This window comes from Arachis ipaensis, chromosome B7 (genome assembly GCF_059453495.1).
Source record: "Arachis ipaensis isolate K30076 ecotype BB chromosome B7, ASM5945349v1, whole genome shotgun sequence".
NCBI classification, from domain to species: Eukaryota; Viridiplantae; Streptophyta; class Magnoliopsida; order Fabales; family Fabaceae; genus Arachis; species Arachis ipaensis.
The window spans coordinates 21,645,955-21,665,000 of NC_142442.1; the positions used below are offsets into that span (position 1 = coordinate 21,645,955).

Genomic DNA, 19,046 nt, shown 5'->3' on the forward strand with positions numbered 1-19,046 from the left:
TTGTTGGCGTAGAAAACAAGGAGAATCGGAAGTGGTTTCTTGAGTTGCTACACCAAAACCTTGGAGACTATAGGCAACATGGGTGGTGCTTTATATCTGACTTGCAGAAGGTATTTTTTTATTCATGAGTATGTAAGAAAAATGTTCATTGTTATCCATGAGTAGAGTTGAAAATTGTATGCATTGTTATCTCTTCCATGTATTGAACATCTATGCTGTTTATTCATCAGGGAACTGCATGAATTGTTATTCATGTCTATGCTGAATTTTAATACTTAAGATAATGAACGATAGATATGATGGACCTATATGAGTATCGTTTATCAAAATCAGGGACTATTATGTGTAAATTATCAAAAGTCAGGGACTATTGTGGTGAGCGTGAATGAGAGTTAGGGACTATTAGGAAAGCACCTTTGCACATGTCAATTTTGGATGCTGACAGGTTGATTTTATTATGTGGAAAGTAACATTTATTCATACATTACTACCATACACTAAGTACTAACTTGATTCATTACTGTTTTGGATATAGGAATACCCTGTGTGCATGCCTGTGCTGCACTAGTTAGGGTGAACAAAAATCCAGAGGAGTTTTGCCACAAACTAGTTACTATGGAATCCTATAGGGAGACATATCAGCATCATATCAATCCCATTCCTGGGCATACCTTCTGGGAGGTTTCAGAATCTCTTAAGCCCCAACCTCCAAAGATTAAAAGGGGGCCAGGTAAGTTACAACAAAAAAGGCGGATGGACACAGATGAAGCTAAAGGTGGCCACAAGAAATTCAAACCCACTTCCACCAAGGACAACACAAACCTAAAGAGGCAGCTTGCACCATTCACATGCAACTACTGTGGAGAGAAGGGCCACACAAAGAAGGGTTGTAAAGAGAAAAAATTAGCAGATGCTGCTGCTGCTGCAAAAGCAAAAGCTGCTGCTAAGAATACAGGTGGAGCTGAAGCTAATGTTGTTGAACATGGCCCAAATGCTGCTGAACCTGATGATGCGTGAGCATCTTGTCTATCTTTTCCTAGTGAATTTGCATCTAAATTGTTGAATTTAATTAAGAATTAATTATATTTTAGCCACTATGGATGCTATTTTGAGTTTTGTACAATACTGTTTATTTTAGGTAGCATTTGGCAGAATTTGATGGAGTTTCTGCAGAGAAAGAGAAGAAGCCAAGGAGATGACCAGCGAATACCGACGCGGACGCATGGCTCACGCGACCGCGCGGAATAGAGGAAATCACAATGACGCGATCGCGTGCCTGACGCGAACGCGTGGACTGGAATCTGCACAAATGACGCAAACGCGTGGACGACGCGGACGCGTCACATGCGCCACGTGCAGAAAAAGTAGAAAAACGTTCGGGCGATTTCTGGGCTGTTTTGACCCAGTTCTTAGCCCAGAAATCACAGATTAGAAGCTGCAGAATGGACAAATCAAGTGGTCCCACCCATCAGCTGAAGACTTGTTAATTAATTCGAATTTAAATTCAAATCTTATTTTAGGAAAAGATATTATTTTAATTTTAATTTTAGAAATTTGATTTTTAAATTATTAGGATTAGTTATAAAAGGGGATCCCAATAGGGTGGTTCCAAAGGGGAGATTCCACAACATTATTCCATACAAATTTATATTCCATATTCCATGAGCAACTAATCCTCCACTGTTAAGGTTAGGAGCTCTGTCTATTGTATTGATTGATAATATTATTTTTCTATTTTAATTCATGTTTTGATTTATATTTCAATAATTGTTTTCGTTCTTTATCTTATGAATCTGGGTGGAACGGAAGTATGACCCATGTTCTATTTGAATTCTTATAAAACTTGGAAAAGCTCTTTACTTGAATAATAGCTTGAAAACATATTATCCTGAATTTCTAATTGTTTGTATTTAACGGGATACGTGACATATAATCCCTTTATTTTTTGATAATTAGGATTCTTGTGGCATATAAACTAGAATTTGATCATTACCCTCTAATTGGAATTAATTGACCAAGGAATTGGCAGTTGATGAATTTTAGAGGAGACTAGGAAGGTCTAAGGAATTAGGGTCTAGTCACAAATAGTTTGCCATGAATTAAATCTTGCATGATTAAAATAGTTAATAAGAAAAGTCAATCAGGAAAATAGATAACTCTAAAACCTTAACTATCTTCTCCATATATTATTCCCAACTTAATTACTTGCCCTTCTTCAATATTTTTGATATTGTTTAATGTCTTTTATACTGCATCTCAAACACTATTTTTTGCTTGTCTAACTAATCCTATCAAATGCTATTGTTGCTTAATCCATCAATCCTCGTGGGATCGACCCTTACTCGCGTAAGGTATTACTTGGTACGACCTGGTGCACTTGCCGATTAGTAAGTGTGGTTGTAAAATACCGCACCACCTGACCCCAATGCTGAACCTGATCCGAATGCTGCTGATGATAGGGATGGCAATACCACCCGAACCCACGGGTACCCACCCCGCCCTTACCCGCTCGGGGCGGGTAATTACCCGCCCCACACCGGGGCGGGTTTTTAGTGGGGCGGGGCAGGGTCGGGTTTAGGTAATACCCGCCCCCGCTATATATATAATATATATAATATATGTAAAATAATTAGTAAATGATTAATAATATTGTATCATATTTAAATTTTTACTTTAATTTATGTTATGTATGTGATGATGGTTATATAAATTTTGAAATTTAATTTTATTTATTGGATTTTAATAATTATAAGGGCGGGTCGGGTGCCCGCAGGGGCGGGTTAGGGTTCAGCGTTTTACTACCCGCGGGTAGAAGCGGGGCAAGTTCTATGCGGATTGTTGTACGGCGGGGTGGGGTCGGGTAGAACAAAAACCCGCCCCTACCCGCCCCGTTTCCACCCCTAGCTGATGACACCAATGTTGGTAAAGATGCTCCAGCTGACTCAACAAACACTAATGTCCAACTAGTTAAAGTTGAGCTTTCTCAACCAATTTACTCTGAACCAGAGAAGTCGCAGCAGGTAATCAATTTATTTTTCATTTAATGACAACTTGTAAACTGTTTAGTGTTATGTAATTATAAGCGCATCTTCTGATATACTATCATTCTTGTAGGATGCTAAAGTATGTACCATCACTAAGTCAAGACCGGATAAGCTGCCACAAAAAAAAAAATCATCTAACTCGCCAACTTCTGCCCATATGCTAAAATCCGGCTCTACCGGTGCTTATGTCAATCTCAATATAAATGATTTTCGGTTTTAATAGAAATCACAAGGTTAATTGTCTGTCAATATTAGATTGCTTCATCTCTACTCTCTCTATGTGTGGTGTGTCAATTTTTTGGGTCAACTTTATGATGTATATAGTCTTCGATGCTTTATATTTAATTATTTATTTATGTTCGATCGTTTCTGTGCAGTGTAGAATAAAAAGATAAAACGTTAAATCATAGAAAATGTAGTTAAACAAGAAAGAGACGTAAACGTCTCCGGATAGAAAAGCACATGTTCAAGTAACTATTAGAAATGATTAATGAAAATTACACAAAGCAACGTCGTTTTCGTTTTGGCAATAAGGGAAAAAAAATAGAGATTGATCGATCAGATAAAGGAGAAGGATAATTCAGAAAAAGATATCCAATTGATATTTCACAATTTACATAATGAGTGTTACAATACATATATTTTATACTATTGTTCATTTATAATAAAACTACTATTTTCTATTATAATTAACTAGACCTTAATACAAATAATAATTGGGCTAATTTAGACTTCTTATCCCAAACATGTTCTTGTTCAACATACATGGCAGCCGTCATTATCAGTCAAGATCAGCAATCTGTTAATTTCGTAGTGAGAGAATTATATTTAAGGATCAACTTCAAACACGAAAAAAAATTTAGTGAACTAAATTGGGTCATGTAAATAACTCAACATGTGAGTAATATACAAAATAGAATTAAATAAATTAAAGAAACTAAATTGGATCAAATTTTTACATTTTGAACACTAAATTTTGATATAATATATATCATCACATATATAAACTTAATTTTTGATCTTTCTTTTGAATTTGTTGAATTGAAATTGCTTGATAGTCCTCTTCGGAAATACAATATATTGATTATTGATTATTGGCTCGAGTGTTTTGGTGTCCCTTTGCATACGTGGTCTGAGGAGGCGTTCAAGCTGATAGGCAGTCAATGGGGAGAAGTTGTACGATGCGACGAAGCCACGAAATCATGTCTCTCGTTTAGTGTGGGACGGGTACAAATCGATACTTGTCTTATGGACATTATCAGTGAGTGGATTCACATCACTATTGGTACTAGTGGATTCGACGTTCTAGTTAAAGAGGTTGGGTACGAGAATTTTGGAACAAGTTGTAAGTTTCAGGACGCCAGCAAAACTGATCCCCCAGAAGCTTGCGAGATTATGGGTACAAGCAGCTTGAACTCGATGGTACCAGTGACAAGCGGAGATCCGATAGTTGATGAAGGGCCAGGAGAGGGAGAAGCTGATAAGGATAGATTGGTAATTCCCGAAAATATTTTGAATGAATGGAGTTATTGCAATTTAATTGACTTTAAAACTCGGAGGGTAACGGAGGATGCTGTTATTGATGGCTTAGCTGAATTCAAGGGATGTCGTGATCTGGTTACTGATGGTGAGTCTGAAAGAACGGCTAGTTGGGATTATGGGCTTGATGGGCATAAATCTGGTGGCTGTTGTAAGAAAAACCAAAAGCAAACAGGGCTTAGGGGCTGGCCCATTCAGGAGATGGATGGCACAAGTGAGATAGCTATAGTTTTGGGCTGCTTCACACCATCAGAAGGCCCAAATGATGCTGATGATGCAGGCTGGACCAAGACAACGGGTCGGGTTGGACTCCACCCGGACACATGCATCCATTCTTGTGAATTGCGCGTAGCTGCGTATACCTGTGCTGGAGGGATGCGTCTGGATGCTGGTGGCGCCGGTGAAGCACGATGCAACGGCAACTCGCGAGTCTTCGATCAGGATGGCTGTCGAGTTGAGCGCGGCTCTGCAGGTGTGGTGGCTGGACACGACGCGGCTGGTTTGGACTCGCGAGCCTTTGATCAGGATGGCTGTCGAGTTAAGCGCGGCTCTGCAGGTGTGGTGGCTGGACACGAGGCCGCTGGTTTGGATACATTGGACCGAACCTCTTCGTCCTCGGTGAAGTCTCTACCGGCGATAGAAGTGTTCGGTTCCTCCAAAGCAGATGGGCTTGAGGGAGAGGCCAAGGAGACGTGTGTAGGTGGTATGAATCTGGCTTGTGCAAGGCTTGATGAGGGAAGTGGTGATAATGGGACAGGTGTGGCTATTGAATCCGGGAACCAGGTGCTCAGTGGTGATACGAATCATGAAAGAGAAGCGCAGATGGTCAAAAATAAAAAGGCATGGGAGCTGGTAGTCGAATCCGGAGCAGTTCAGTGCGATGAGGATGATGACAATGGCGATTCTTCAAGAACAGAATGAGGCGCTTGCTCAGAAGAGGAGAGTGGCTAAGCAAAAAGAAAAGGCACGTCGTTGCAGATCGAAAAAGCTAAAAAAGGTGTGTAACAACGGTTTAAAATGATTTTCAGTTCTTGGAATGTTAGGGGGTTAGGAGGGGTTGGTAAGCTGAGTATGGTTAAAGATCTAAAAAATAAACAGAAGCTGAATATGTTAGGTCTTATTGAGACTAAAATGCAAATTGTCACTAAGTTTGATGTAATTCGTTATTAGGGGAGCGATGCTGTGGGGTGGGAGTATGTAGGCTCGGATGGCACGTCTGGGGGGCTGTTGTTAATGTAGGATGTCATGCTATTTAGAATGAATAACTGCTACAAAGGGGAGAGATGGTTATGTGTCGAAGGAGTCTTATTGAAAAATAGTTTTCCTTGTGCTTTCTGTTTAGTATATGGTGCTCATACTAGAACGGAAAAACTTGTTGTATGGGAGGAACTGAGCTTTATAGCCGGGTTATGTCAAGTTCCAATATGCTACATGGGTGACTTTAATGAGGTTACTCAGGTGAAAGAGAGGAAAGGTCAGGACAGGTTAACAGGGTCTGCAGAAGATTTTAAGTGTTGGATACAAGACATGCAGTTAGTGGATCTACCATTGAATGATCGAAAATTTACATGGTTTAGAGGCCGCTCTTACAGTCACATTGATAGAGTTTTACTGAGTATGGAATGGACGGAGGAGTTTCCAGAGATTCGGTTAAAAGGGGGGCCGAGAGGCCTGTCAGATCACTGTCCAATCATCGTGGAGGATACCATATTCAGAGGTGGCCCTCGACCCTTTTGTAGCTTGGATTCCTGGTTTACACATGACGGTTTTCTAAGATTGGTCAGAGAAGAATGGAGGAATCTTGGTGCGGTACAGTTCACAGAAAAGCTGAAGGCTTTAACAGTGCCTTTGGGAAGATGGCATAAGGAGAAATTTGGTGACATGGACAAGAAAATAGTGCTTTGAGGAGGAGATAAGGAAGATAGACGACTTGGTAGCAAATGGAGTTTATGATGGTACTATGGAGGCTAGAAGGAAGGCTCTAGTAAGCTGTTGCAAGCAGTGGTATGTCAGAAAAGAAATACACTGGAAGCAGATGTCGCGTTCAAAGCATGTGAAGGATATGGATAAGAACACCATGTACTTCCATAACTTGGCGTCGGCGAGGAGAAGAAACAATAGACTTGATACACTGGTAATTAATGGAAGGTTGATAAGAAATCAAGCTCGGATCAAGATTGCCATAAGAGATTTTTATAAAGATCTGTATCACCAGGAGAGATCACCGGTTGTGGGTTTCAGGAATGGACTGGTAAATCGGATTACTGAAGAAGACTCGATAGCTCTGGAGAGAATACCGACAATGGAGGAGATTAAAGAAGCTGTTTGGGATTGTGAATCATCCAAGGCTCCAAGGAGTGATGGGTATAACATGAATTTCATCAAGAAGTGCTGGGATGAGATTGGGGCAAAGTTCATGGCAGCTGTTCTGGATTTCTTTCTATCGTCAAGATTGCCTTCTGATTCCAACATTACTTGGGTGGCCCTTGCACCTAAGTTCACCGGAGCAAAGGAGATCAAGGACCTTCGGCCTATCAGCATGGTAGGTTGTGTTTATAAAGTAATCTCCAAGGTGATGGTTAGGAGGATGAGATCAGTCATGCCAGGTCTGGTAGGAGAGACTCAGAGCACATTTGTGAAGGATCGGAAAATACATGATGGGACTCTTATTGCATGTGAAACAGTGCACTGGTTAAAGGCAAGGAAGAAGAAAGCGGCGATCATTAAACTAGACTTCCAAAAAGCTTATGACCGGGTAAAATAGAATTTTGTGGATATAGTGCTACAGAAGATGGGCTTTGGATGGAGATGGAGGGAATGGGTGAAGGAGTGTATTGGTACAGCGTCTATGTCGATCCTGATTAATGGCTCTCCATCTAAACCATTTAAGTTGTAGAGGGGCTTGAGACAAGGTGATCCACTATCTTCATTTCTGTTTGTTCTGGTTGTTGATGTTCTGCATAGGATGATAGGGGAGGCAGTTAGGAACAAACGGATTCAGCCACTGCTGATTGGAAAGGACAATATAGAGTTATCACATCTACAATTTGCAGATGATACTATATTATTCTGTCCACCAGAGGAGGAGACCATCAGAAACTATGCCAGGTTGCTAAGATGCTTTGAGATGATGTCAGGGTTAACCATTAACTTTGATAAATCAAGTTTAATCCCAATAAATTACGAACAGCAATGGTCCTACAATATGTGCAACTTATTAGGATGTAAGGAGGCCAGCCTTCCAATCAGATATCTTGGCATTTCCTTAGGAGCTAATCTTAGACTGGTTAGGACTTGGAAACCGGTAATTGACAAGGTTGAGGAGAAGCTCAGCTTGTGGAAGGCAAAAGTACTCAATAAAGCGGGTAAGCTTGTCCTTATTAAATCTATGTTAAATAGCATGCCGGTGTACTACTTGAGTCTGTATAAGATGCCGAAGGCAGTGGCAGAAAAGTTGATATCGTTGCAGAGGAGATTCCTGTGGAGCAAGGAGGAAGGTAGAAATGGTTTGCCACTTGTTAAGTGGGAGTTGGTTCAGGCACCTAAGAAGATGGGAGGGCTGGGGTGGGTGATGCAGTGATTAGAAACACTGCACTTCTTTTCAAGTGGTGGTGGAGGTTTTCAAAAGAGGAGTGTCCTTTATGGAAGAAGATCGTGTGCTCTTGCTATGAGGGGGGCCATGGAAAGATATCTGTCAGATGCAGATCAGGGATATTAATGTGAGGAATAAAATCATTACGAGGTTATTTATGGAGGTGGGTGATGGTAGGTGGACTCGTTTCTGGGAAGATGTCTGGCTACAAAGTGGTTCGCTAAAGATAAGTTTTCCGAGGCTTTTCTCTGTTTCAAACCAAAAAGGATCTGTTATAGGGGATTGTGGGTTTTGGGATGGGTTAGAGTGGATTTGGAACTTCCAGTGGAGGAGAGACTTATACCAATGGGAGTTGGAATTAGTGGATCAATTACACGAAATTTTAAGGCCAATTAAGCTAGCACATGATGAGCATGACAGAGTTGTTTGGAAGTTCGACAAGGAAGGTATATTTTCAACTAACTCCTTTGTGCAGGTGGTGCAGTCAGAATCGCTCCCGGAGGAAATAACCAGCTACAGCTTCACCAGAACTATTTGGAAAGGCTTGGTTCTGCCACGAGTGGAGTTGTTTATTTGGTTTGTTTTGATAGGAAGAGTGAACACTAAAGAAAGATTTCATAGAATGGGAATTATTAGTCATGGTGATAACATATGCGTACTGTGTAACAAAGATACTGAATATATTCATCACTTGTTTCTAGGCTGTGAGTTTACTTGGCAGGTATGGTGCCAATAGTTATCTGACTTTGGGAGATTGTGGTCTATTCCGGGTTCACTAAAAGAACACTTCGAAAGTTGGACAGGTGTTGCTAACAGGAAGGGGGAGGGCAACAAATGGCTCATATGTTTTTTCTCGGTTATTTGGAACGTTTGGTTAGAGAGGAACGAGCGGATCTTCAATAACAAGGAAGGCAGTGCGGAGGAGGTGTTCCGGAAGTCCATAATCAGTTATACAGAGTGGTGTGGTTTGGACCCCTTTTGTTGTTGATGGTAATGCCGAAAATAACACTAGGGATAGTTTTTTGTTTATTTTTACTTGTTCTTCATTTTATTAGTTTACGCTCCACTGTATTGTGTTGAGCTCTTTGTTCAAAATATATATATATATACACGCACAAAAGAGTATGTATCCCAAAATCCAAATGATTGTTTAATTTTGTCTGCCAAAATTAACAGCAGCCATCATCCATTCAACATTGGGTAATTTGAAGACAGTCCTTAGCTTTAAGAGCACATAGATATTATATATAAAATAAATATATATTTTAAAGTGATAAAGTTTGATTTTTGGTTTGGAAAAGTCATCTTGGTACAAAGTAGAAGAACCGTGGTTTGTGGTGAACTATTATTATTAAATATTAATTTATTATATGGCATTCTTTTCCCTTTTTCTTTTCAAGGATAAAAAAAAAACCCCATCATGTTAGTTGGTTAGCTATCCAAATCATATTTATTGGAATTCCTCCCTCATCACTCAATTGGGTATTAAGAATCTTAGCATACAATTCCAGTCCAAGAAGAAATTAACATACAGTAGTTAAGACTAAAATTATAGAGATTCTTGACTTTAAGAGGATTATAGCTGTGGGCACTAGTTACTAAATTTAAAAATATTATTTATAAATTAAAATTAACTATTAAAATTAGTTATTATATATTTTATATAAATATATATATTTTAATTTATTTTTAATATATATTTTATATTTTATATTAATAATTAATTTTAATAACTAATTTTAATGTACATCTGATTATATTTAATAATTAAGTACGTACGATCTATCTGATACTCTTTTTTTTTTTTGTTTAATCAACTTGCATTGTGTTATTGATATAGTGTATGACTATTCATATCGTTTTTTATTAGATTAATTTTTTAAAATAAATAATTTTTTTTATTGTAATATCAAAATTTTTACGATAAAAAAAAATAAAGTTTGGCCCTTCTTATCTCAAATGTAAAAAAGAGACCGATTTAACATACTATTTATAAGCTTTTGGGATTGAATAAGTATTGGTTCATTCAATGTTGTATAACATCAAAAAATATTGAATGGATTATAAGTTTCACAAATTTAACTATTGAATTGTGATTTTCGTAATTTAGATTAATTATATAATTTTTTTATAAAATTTAAAAATGGTTTAATGTTTCACTATATCACTCTATTTTTTTATGTATAATATAATTTTAAAAATTAAATAAATAAATATTATTAAAGTAAATTAAATAGTTATTGATGTCCAAGTTTTCTTGAAATTTAACAAAATTAATTATCAAGGTAATATAATTAAATAGTTATTCGAGGATTTAGTTGAAATTCACAATAATGTATAAACTAAAAAATTATTTAATGATATTAAATTAATAATACTTACACTGTTTATTAGACCAAACTAAAGAGGAAAAGAAAGAAACAAAACAAAACTTGTATATCGCCTATTTAGCTATTTTTGCAGAAATTTTTTGCATGGATTTTTTTATTAGCTTTATGTTGATTTTTTTTTTTTTTTTGAGTTAATAAAAATCAAAGTTTAGACTTTTAGGTTATAGAAGTTCTAATATCATTTATGATACTATTATTTATTCTAAAACCTTAAAATGATATGAAAAAAAATATATATGATTATATCTCTAACACAACAATAGTTTATGTTATAAAAAAAATTAACCTGTTTCATCATATTCAAAATATAGCTTATAATTAAAAGCTTTGCATGAAATTTTTAATAAAACACTTTTTTCCCTAAAATTAATCTAATACAAAAATGCTCTTACTCACCATGTTTAGCCCTATTAATGTTGATTATATTGTTCTTTAAAATGAAAAGAATGTCAGAGTACTTTACCTTATTATGTGTCATTATCTATATGTTACATATGAAAACTGGCAAAGGGAAAAGAGAAACACATAATTTCTCATATGAATTATGAGTTAGTTATAAAGTTGACAACAACATACAAATAAGAAGTTTAACAAACTTTTACGCAACATTTACACTTTTCTTTTGAAGCAATAGCTTCTGAATGTAATGAAAATATTAAGTTATCTCAAACCAACAATAATAATCCTTATGATTCGAATTTTCAAACCATTTATTTCCTATAGAAACAAATGGTTATTAATTGATGTCTAAATTTCAAATTTTAAATTCAAGTTTTATTTTTATTTTGTTAAAAAGTATTTTTTATTTTTTGTGTAGGCGTATTTAAGAATCGACCTAACCTAAAATTTAGCCCAAACATTTTGAATTTAACTTTTTTATTTTTATCTGATATTTTTTTGACCAAATCAAGGTCATATTTTGTTCAGATCCGTCCTTATCTGAATCATATTTTATAATAAAAATATATATTTTGTATTAAAATTCATAATAAAATGTTATGTTTTATATTTTAATTAATATTTTTAATATTATATAGTGTTATTTTTATTTTAAAAACACTTATTTTTATATAAATATTATATAATATTTATTAAATTAAATTTTTAAGATAAAATTTTATTAATCTGTTATACAAAATTATATATACTAATTATATCTTAGGTCAATCTGATTTAACTTGATTTAATTCAAGCTAATTTAGGTCTAGGTTCAAATCTTTGAAACATACCCGATAAACTATTTAGTGTCGATTTTAAATTTAATTTAACCCAATTCAATAATCTAGACTATAAATATTTCTAGAACTATGTAATTTCAAAAGAAAATTTTTTAGTGTCTTTTAATTTAATGTCAAATTTATTTTTTAAAATAAATATTAAATATTTAAAAATATTTATTTTTATATTTTTAAATTAAATAGTAATTTTTAACTTTTTTTAGTAAATTAAATAGCACCATTTACACATCATAACAATCACCAATTCCAAATTGAGAGGTGCATGCATGCCAAGACATGCAAGTAGTATATATATATATATATATATATGCAACTTTATTTGTAGGATTCATCCAAGAAGGAAGAAAAAGAAAGACATGCTTTTAATTTTTCTTTTATACGCTACTAAAATTGAAAACGACAAATAAAAAGAACAAAAATTGTCATCATATAACCCATACTTATCTATTATGAAAACATAAAACGGGGATGAAAATTGCACGTGAGATGACAAAAAAAATAGAGAGAATTTTTTGTATTTTTTATTCACTTTTATATATATATATATATATATATATAGAAAATCTAGGGGCCAACAATTTTTGTGTTTTGTGTCCAGCATTTAACTATAAAGAAAAAAGTGAGTGATCTTCCATTATTAGATGTAATCTCACATTATTAAAAACATTATTAATGGTCAATTGATGGTTACAAAATATAAAAATTGCTGGCCTCCTAACACTCCTAGCGTATATATATAGCATGAAAACTTAATTAGGGGAATGCGATGAGTTGCCATAACACGTCACATGAAAAAGCAGTGTCAATTACAAAAGAGTGTAACACTATTGGACAAATACGTACCTAAATAATAATACAAAACTCACATGGGAATTGACAAGGACAGTTTGGTAATTAAAGAAAAGTCAAACTACAACCTCACCTACTGCTAGTGCTATGTTCTCTTGGCTGCTCGGCTAGTAACTAGCAAGAAAAAATTATATTTAATTTGTCTAATTTTTTTGTCCTATCTCATATATTATTTACACACATTTTATTCATTGTTAAGAATAATAATAAATATATAATCATTTCAGTAAAAATTCACTCAGTTTTATATATGTTCATGCATGCAACGTATGTCTCAACTAGCAAATTAAATGTGTTCCAAAGAAAAAAAAAATCTTAATATACCAAAATAAACAAATTAAAAAATACAAATTTTAGTTAATTGATTCTGTGTAAGAAGGAGAATATTCATCTTCTTGTAAAGCATAGGCTGCGGCATGCATGCATTTACCAATATTTGAAGGTTGAATTAAATTAAATAATTCTTCTTATTTGTAATCATTGATCGGAATTCTGTTAGAATTGGATGCATGCTATTCCGTAATTCTGCTTAGATTTGACGTGTTAACAGTGCAATAATATATAGATGGTACTTTAATTAAGAAGAGGGAAAGCACCTAGAAAAATTTCTTGAAGGCATGCATATTTATGTCATTATTTGCTTTTTTTATTACAAAAAAGACAAAAAGGAAAAGATATGGCTGCGTTAGTTAGGGTGCTGCTAGTAATTTCACCAATTTTTGTTTAAAATATAAGCAAGGAAGATCACCTATATATATAGTCACCAAATATATATATATAATATTATTATATTATGTATACTCCAAAAGTATATATGTATTTGTTTTTTTATAATTATTAAATACATTATCATCATCATCATTATCAATAATAATAATAATAATAATAATAATAATAATAATAATAATAATAATGATGATGATGATGATATATAGAATATTATTCTAAATTTTCAGTTTTATTGAATGGACTGATGTAGACAATAAACATTTAATTACATTAAATATACATTTAAATACATTAAATATACATTTAAATGAAATATGCATTAAATATTTTAAACTATAAATATATCTATTTATATAATTAAATAATAAAAATAATGAATATATAATACGTCTCTGTCAGTTAATTAAAGCAAACGATTCTATAATCTAAAATAATAAAAGCAAAAGGTTTGAATGAAAGCATAAGAATTTCTATGCTGTATGTTATTATTATTATTATTATTATTATTATTATTATTATTATTATTATTATTATTATTATAACATGACCAAATAGTTCTAAGAACTAAATTCAATTGAGTTCTCTAGAATCAGGACTGTTTTTTTTTTCTTTCCTAATTTTTGTCTCTTCTTTTTAGATGCACATTTTTTTCTTTCTTTTTTTTATATTCTCTTCTCTTCTCTACTCTTTTAAGAACATTGTTTTTTTCTCCTCTTCTACATTTCTCTTTTTGTTTTCCCTCATCTTTTTCTGTTTTTTGCTCTTCTTTTCTTGTTAATTTTCGTTTTTTTCTATTTCTTACTCTGGGCGAGTTCTCTTTTTCTATTCAAATACTGATATCTTTCAATTTTTTCTATTCAAATTCACTATTAATGAATACTTTTATTTAATCAAATCAGTTTTAAGTTAAATTGTATCGAAATATAACATAAACATAGCACAAATGAAAAATATGAAAATTTTAGTTGACAAACACATTTTTTAAATTATACTCATTTTTTAGTTGAATAATATAGAACAATAATAAAAATTTTAGTTAAAAAACACAGATAATTTAATTTAAAAATATAAATTATTGTGAATTGTGCAAATTTTCAGTTGAACAACTAAAGCATACACAAAAATTTTACTTAAAAAAAAAAAAAAAAATCTATGACATTAAACCCAGTTCTATGAGATTCTGCAACCTCTTTAGATGAGTATGGAGAGATTATGACATTTGAGTTATAACTCATTGGCTTTTAGATATTGTGTTTATTTTAAAAAAAAATTAATTATTTATCATAAAAAATTTATGGTTTTTTTTTTTAAATTGTGTTTACCTTTAAATAAATAGTCAAGAACTAAGGTCTTTAAATAAATAGCCAATATATTTTTATTTCATGCCTTCTTTTTTGGTTCGATGTCCTAGGTATAGAAGAATCACACCAACTTATCTCAAACTTGGTGGTTAAACTCCATTGCGATGACTATACTGTAGGGGAGGTCTTGCAGAAAAATAACTTGGCGGCAAGATGATAAAAAGCTTAAAACCTTTTTTTTATTACTTTTTCAATATAAAAAGTAATAAGAATTCAAAATGAAAAGGTCGTCTGATCTTATTCAAAACCCCAATTATAAAATCCTATGTGTTTATTGTCAATAATTTTCTTTTTATTTTCTTCCTACATTTCTCTTAAAAAATTGTGTATTTACCTCAAAACAATCACTACAACAAAATGCCGAGTTGTTGAGTTAAGAAATTAATTAGTGATGACAAACATTATTTTTGGGCAAAATAAATAATTAGTGTTGTTTAATTATAATTACTTATTACTAATAATTTATTATGTGTTGCAGATCTTAATTCAATATTAAGCAGCCCAAATGAAATGCAAAACAAATAGCAAGGAAAATGGGCTGAAAGCAAAAATCAGAAGCCCAAGAAAAAGCAAATAAAGAAGCCTAAGGAATTGGTTGGGCCAAACAGATTACATGAACCAAACCGATCCAAGTCCAAAGTGAATTTCAATTCCCTCCATCTTGCCTTACCAAAAGCAACGTTACTCTCCTCTCTGAGCAAGTCAAATCAAAGTTTCAGAAAAGTAAGAAAGAGAAAGAGAGAAAGAGCTTCTTCCCTAAGCTAGTAACCAAAGAAGCAAGAGAGAGAAAGTTTAAGCTTGAAACACATAAGCTAAAACAGAAAATCCAAACCAAATCAAGCTTAGGTTAAAAGTAATCCATCTCATCTTGCATGCATCAGATCTTCTTCTCTTCTTCCCAACTCTATGCTCTATCCGAAAATGGCATTAAAGGAAAAGTTGTTCTCTGCCCTATTCTGCTTTACATCTACGGTCACAAGTGATACTTGGGGACCAAGTAGTTTCTCAATGGCTAAGATCAAGTTGACCATTGGAAGACTTTTATGGTTGCTGCTTTATAGCTTTCGGTCAAGATGAAGAAGTCAGAAGCAAAATTTCTACTCTAAGGAATAATGAGGAAAAGTGAATCTGTGGGTTGGTGAAGCTCAAGGCTCAAGGTGTTGACCTTGGAAGAAGAACCAAGCAACATGCAAGGAGATAAAAGAGGTTTGCTATTCATTCAGAAACTAAGGAGAGAAAACCAGAGTGTGAGAATAGTGTTCTACAAAGAAGTTTCTCTACTTGGATAATGCTTTATTTCAAAGAAGCATTTGGCCAATACTGAAGAACTGTATCTGAGGTTTGCGAATCTGGTTTTGCACATAGCAAAAAGGCTGCTAATGAAGTCAATCTCCTTCATGTTTTACTGATTGTAATGTATTTTTCTAAGTTTATCTTTCTATAATTTCTTGTGAGAAAAGGCATTGTGAGAAAGCTCAAGTAAAAGCCATGAGTGGAAAAAGGCTGAGTGATACACTTGAGAGAAAAGCCTAGAGTTATTTTCTGATTTCTTTAGGTATGTTTATGTCTTGTATCTTGTACCTGTAAGGTATCCCTTTCTTAGTTGGGTTAGCACTAAGAGTGAATAGTTAGGTATTAGCATAGCCAATGTCAAGTTAGGTTAGAACTTGAGTGTGAGAGGATTGGGTCAATCCTGTGAAATTGGTGTATGTAATACTGTTAACTATAGTGAAATTCTTCCATAGTTGTGGAGGAGACTGGATGTAGGTTGCATAGCACAAGGCAACCGAACCAGGATACATGCTGGTGTTAGCTTTTCTCTTCTCTGCTGAGTTCTGTTTTCTGATATTCATGAGACAAAAATAAATTGTCTCATAAATTTCCGCTACTGAGTTCAAACAGAACCTGAATTGAAAGTTCATTTTAAAAGGGTAATAACAGCAACTTAAAGGAATGCATAGATTCAACCCCCATTCTCTAAGCCTACCACAACCTTCAATTAGTATCAGGAGCTAAGGTCTCAAGAATCAAGCTTAACCGCTTGGAGCAAAGATCCAATGGCGAACAACTTGGGTACAACCACAGTTGCCTACACCCTCACTAAAGGCCAGTCAAACAACCGGCCACCTTTCTTCAACGGGAAGAACTACTCCTACTGGAAAGAAAGGATAAGGATTTTCATCCAATCCATTGACTACAACATATGGAAGATTGTTGTGAGCGGTCCCAAGATCCCAACAAAAATAAGTGCTGATGGAGTGGTGACTCCAAAAGAAGAAGCTGAATGGAATGAAGATGATAAGAAGAAGATAGAGCTGAATGCTAAAGCAATCAACCTTCTTCACTGTGCTATCAGCTTTGAAGAGTACCGGAAGGTGTCTAGATGCAAGACAGCTAAAGCAATCTGGGAAAAACTCCAGGTTACACACGAAGGCACTAAACAAGTCAAAGAAACGAGGATTGATATGCTGCGAAAAGAGTACGAGATGTTTAGCATGAAGGATGGAGAAAGCATTGATGAAGCGTTTGAGAGATTCTCAATCATAATCAACAACCTTGATGCTATGGGTACAAACTATGCAGAACAAACCTTGGTGAGAAAACTCCTTAGAAGCCTCACAAAAGAATGGGAAAACACTGCCACTGTCCTAACCGAGAGTAACAACATAAGTCCCATTACCTATGATGAGTTGAGAGGAAAACTCCTTGCCTATGAAGCCACACACACAAACACAGACTCAAAGAAAAAGGGAATAGCCCTCAAGTCACAAATACAACCGAAAGAGAGTGAGTCTAGTGATGGTATTTCAGATGATGAGCTTTTGTTTTTTGCTAGGAGATTTAGAAGAATGATGAAGAACAAAAGCAAATACAAAGGTTCAAGTTCAAAGGAGCACAAGATCGACTTGAGCAAAGTGACATGCCATCACTGCAAGGAGGCTGGACACTTCAAGCTAAACTGTCCAAAGCTCAAAAAGGAGGACAAATGAAAGAAGGAAAGGAAGAGAGTACTCATGGCAGCTTGGGAGGATCTTGAGAATGACTCAAATGAAGAAGAAGAATCTGAAGGAGATGACAAAGACTGCTTCATGGCTGGAAACAACAATCTTGATGAGGTAAACTATTATGATTTGACCATTGAGAACTTGCATGCTATTATAGATGATCTCACTTTAAACACATCAAAACTGCTTGACAAATACAATGAATGCAGATCTGAAAGAGATGTGTTAAGAGCTGAAAATGAATTTTTAAAAGAAAAAGTGAAGGAAACTAAATGTGCTTTGGACATCATTGAAGAAAACAGATTTCTAAAATCTGAACTTGAAAAATTAAAAGGAAAGCACATTGTGAATCCTTCTCATGAGTTAATTGCTGAAAATGAAAGATTAAATGATATGATTAAAAGGCTAAATGGTGACTTAGCAAAATTTGGCTTGATGGCGGCACGGGATAAGTAACACGTTCAATGCTCATGTATTTTCTATTCATGGTTATCGCTGAAAGTGCCTGAGTTATTTCTAGTTTGGTTGATTTAAGTGTTAATTGCTAGTTATTGTTTTTTAGTTTTCATTATTATAATTCCTGTTATTGCTGAAAGTTCCTGAAACGTGATTCCTGTTTAGTGGATATAGGTTGATTTAGATTGCTGGTTATTATTTTTTAGTTTTCATGATTATGATTCCTGGTTCTTGTTTTCTAGATTTAATGATTAGGGTTGATTCTTGTTTGTGGGTTGTTGTTAGGTTTTTGTCGAACCCGAAAGCGTGTACTCAGAAAATGACAAATGTCATCAAGCTGATGTACGACCAGCCTTGGCCCAGCTACGCAAAGATCCCCGCTGAGACCAGGCAGCGCTGGTTTAAGACATGAGCAGTAATTACTTTCATTATTTCTATTTTAAATATTTTTAGCTAGTTTATATCCTTTATCTTGTTTACCTAAATTTAAAACTTTTTTGTTGCAGCTGCACTTCATTTGGGATGCTGAGCATGATCTGGCCATCTGGAAGATATTCGACTATAGGATGGTTCGGTGGCTCCAGCAGATGCTAGATGATGTTCGTCCTGAATGGGACCAGTGGACACGCTGGCTCTGACCGAAGGTAAATAAGGGTCTGTTAGCTCATTGGGAGACCTATGCGAGATTCAGACATCAGAATCTTACCAACCGAGCTAATAGGGCATCGGCCAAGTCATCCAAGTACACCGACAGCTCGGCCATCTTCATGAAGACGAAGGCCAAGTTGGTATGTAGTTCCTTTAATATTGTTAATAACTTCGTTATGTTTTCTATTTTGCATA

At 34.5% G+C, this 19,046-nt stretch overlaps 1 protein-coding gene across 1 annotated transcript; it reads left to right on the plus strand.

Annotated features, from left to right (window-relative positions):
• The first annotated feature begins 6,014 nt into the window (after positions 1 to 6,014).
• LOC148550556 (uncharacterized) lies at positions 6,015 to 6,488 on the plus strand. Its single transcript, XM_088494535.1, has one exon. It carries the CDS (start codon positions 6,015 to 6,017, stop codon positions 6,486 to 6,488), a length of 474 nt encoding a protein of 157 aa, XP_088350661.1.
• Positions 6,489 to 19,046: the final 12,558 nt, after the last annotated feature.

Bases quoted from the DNA above. Each gene is read 5' to 3' on its own strand.
- LOC148550556 (XM_088494535.1), top strand. From the start codon at position 6,015: ATGGGTGACTTTAATGAGGTTACTCAGGTGAAAGAGAGGAAAGGTCAG.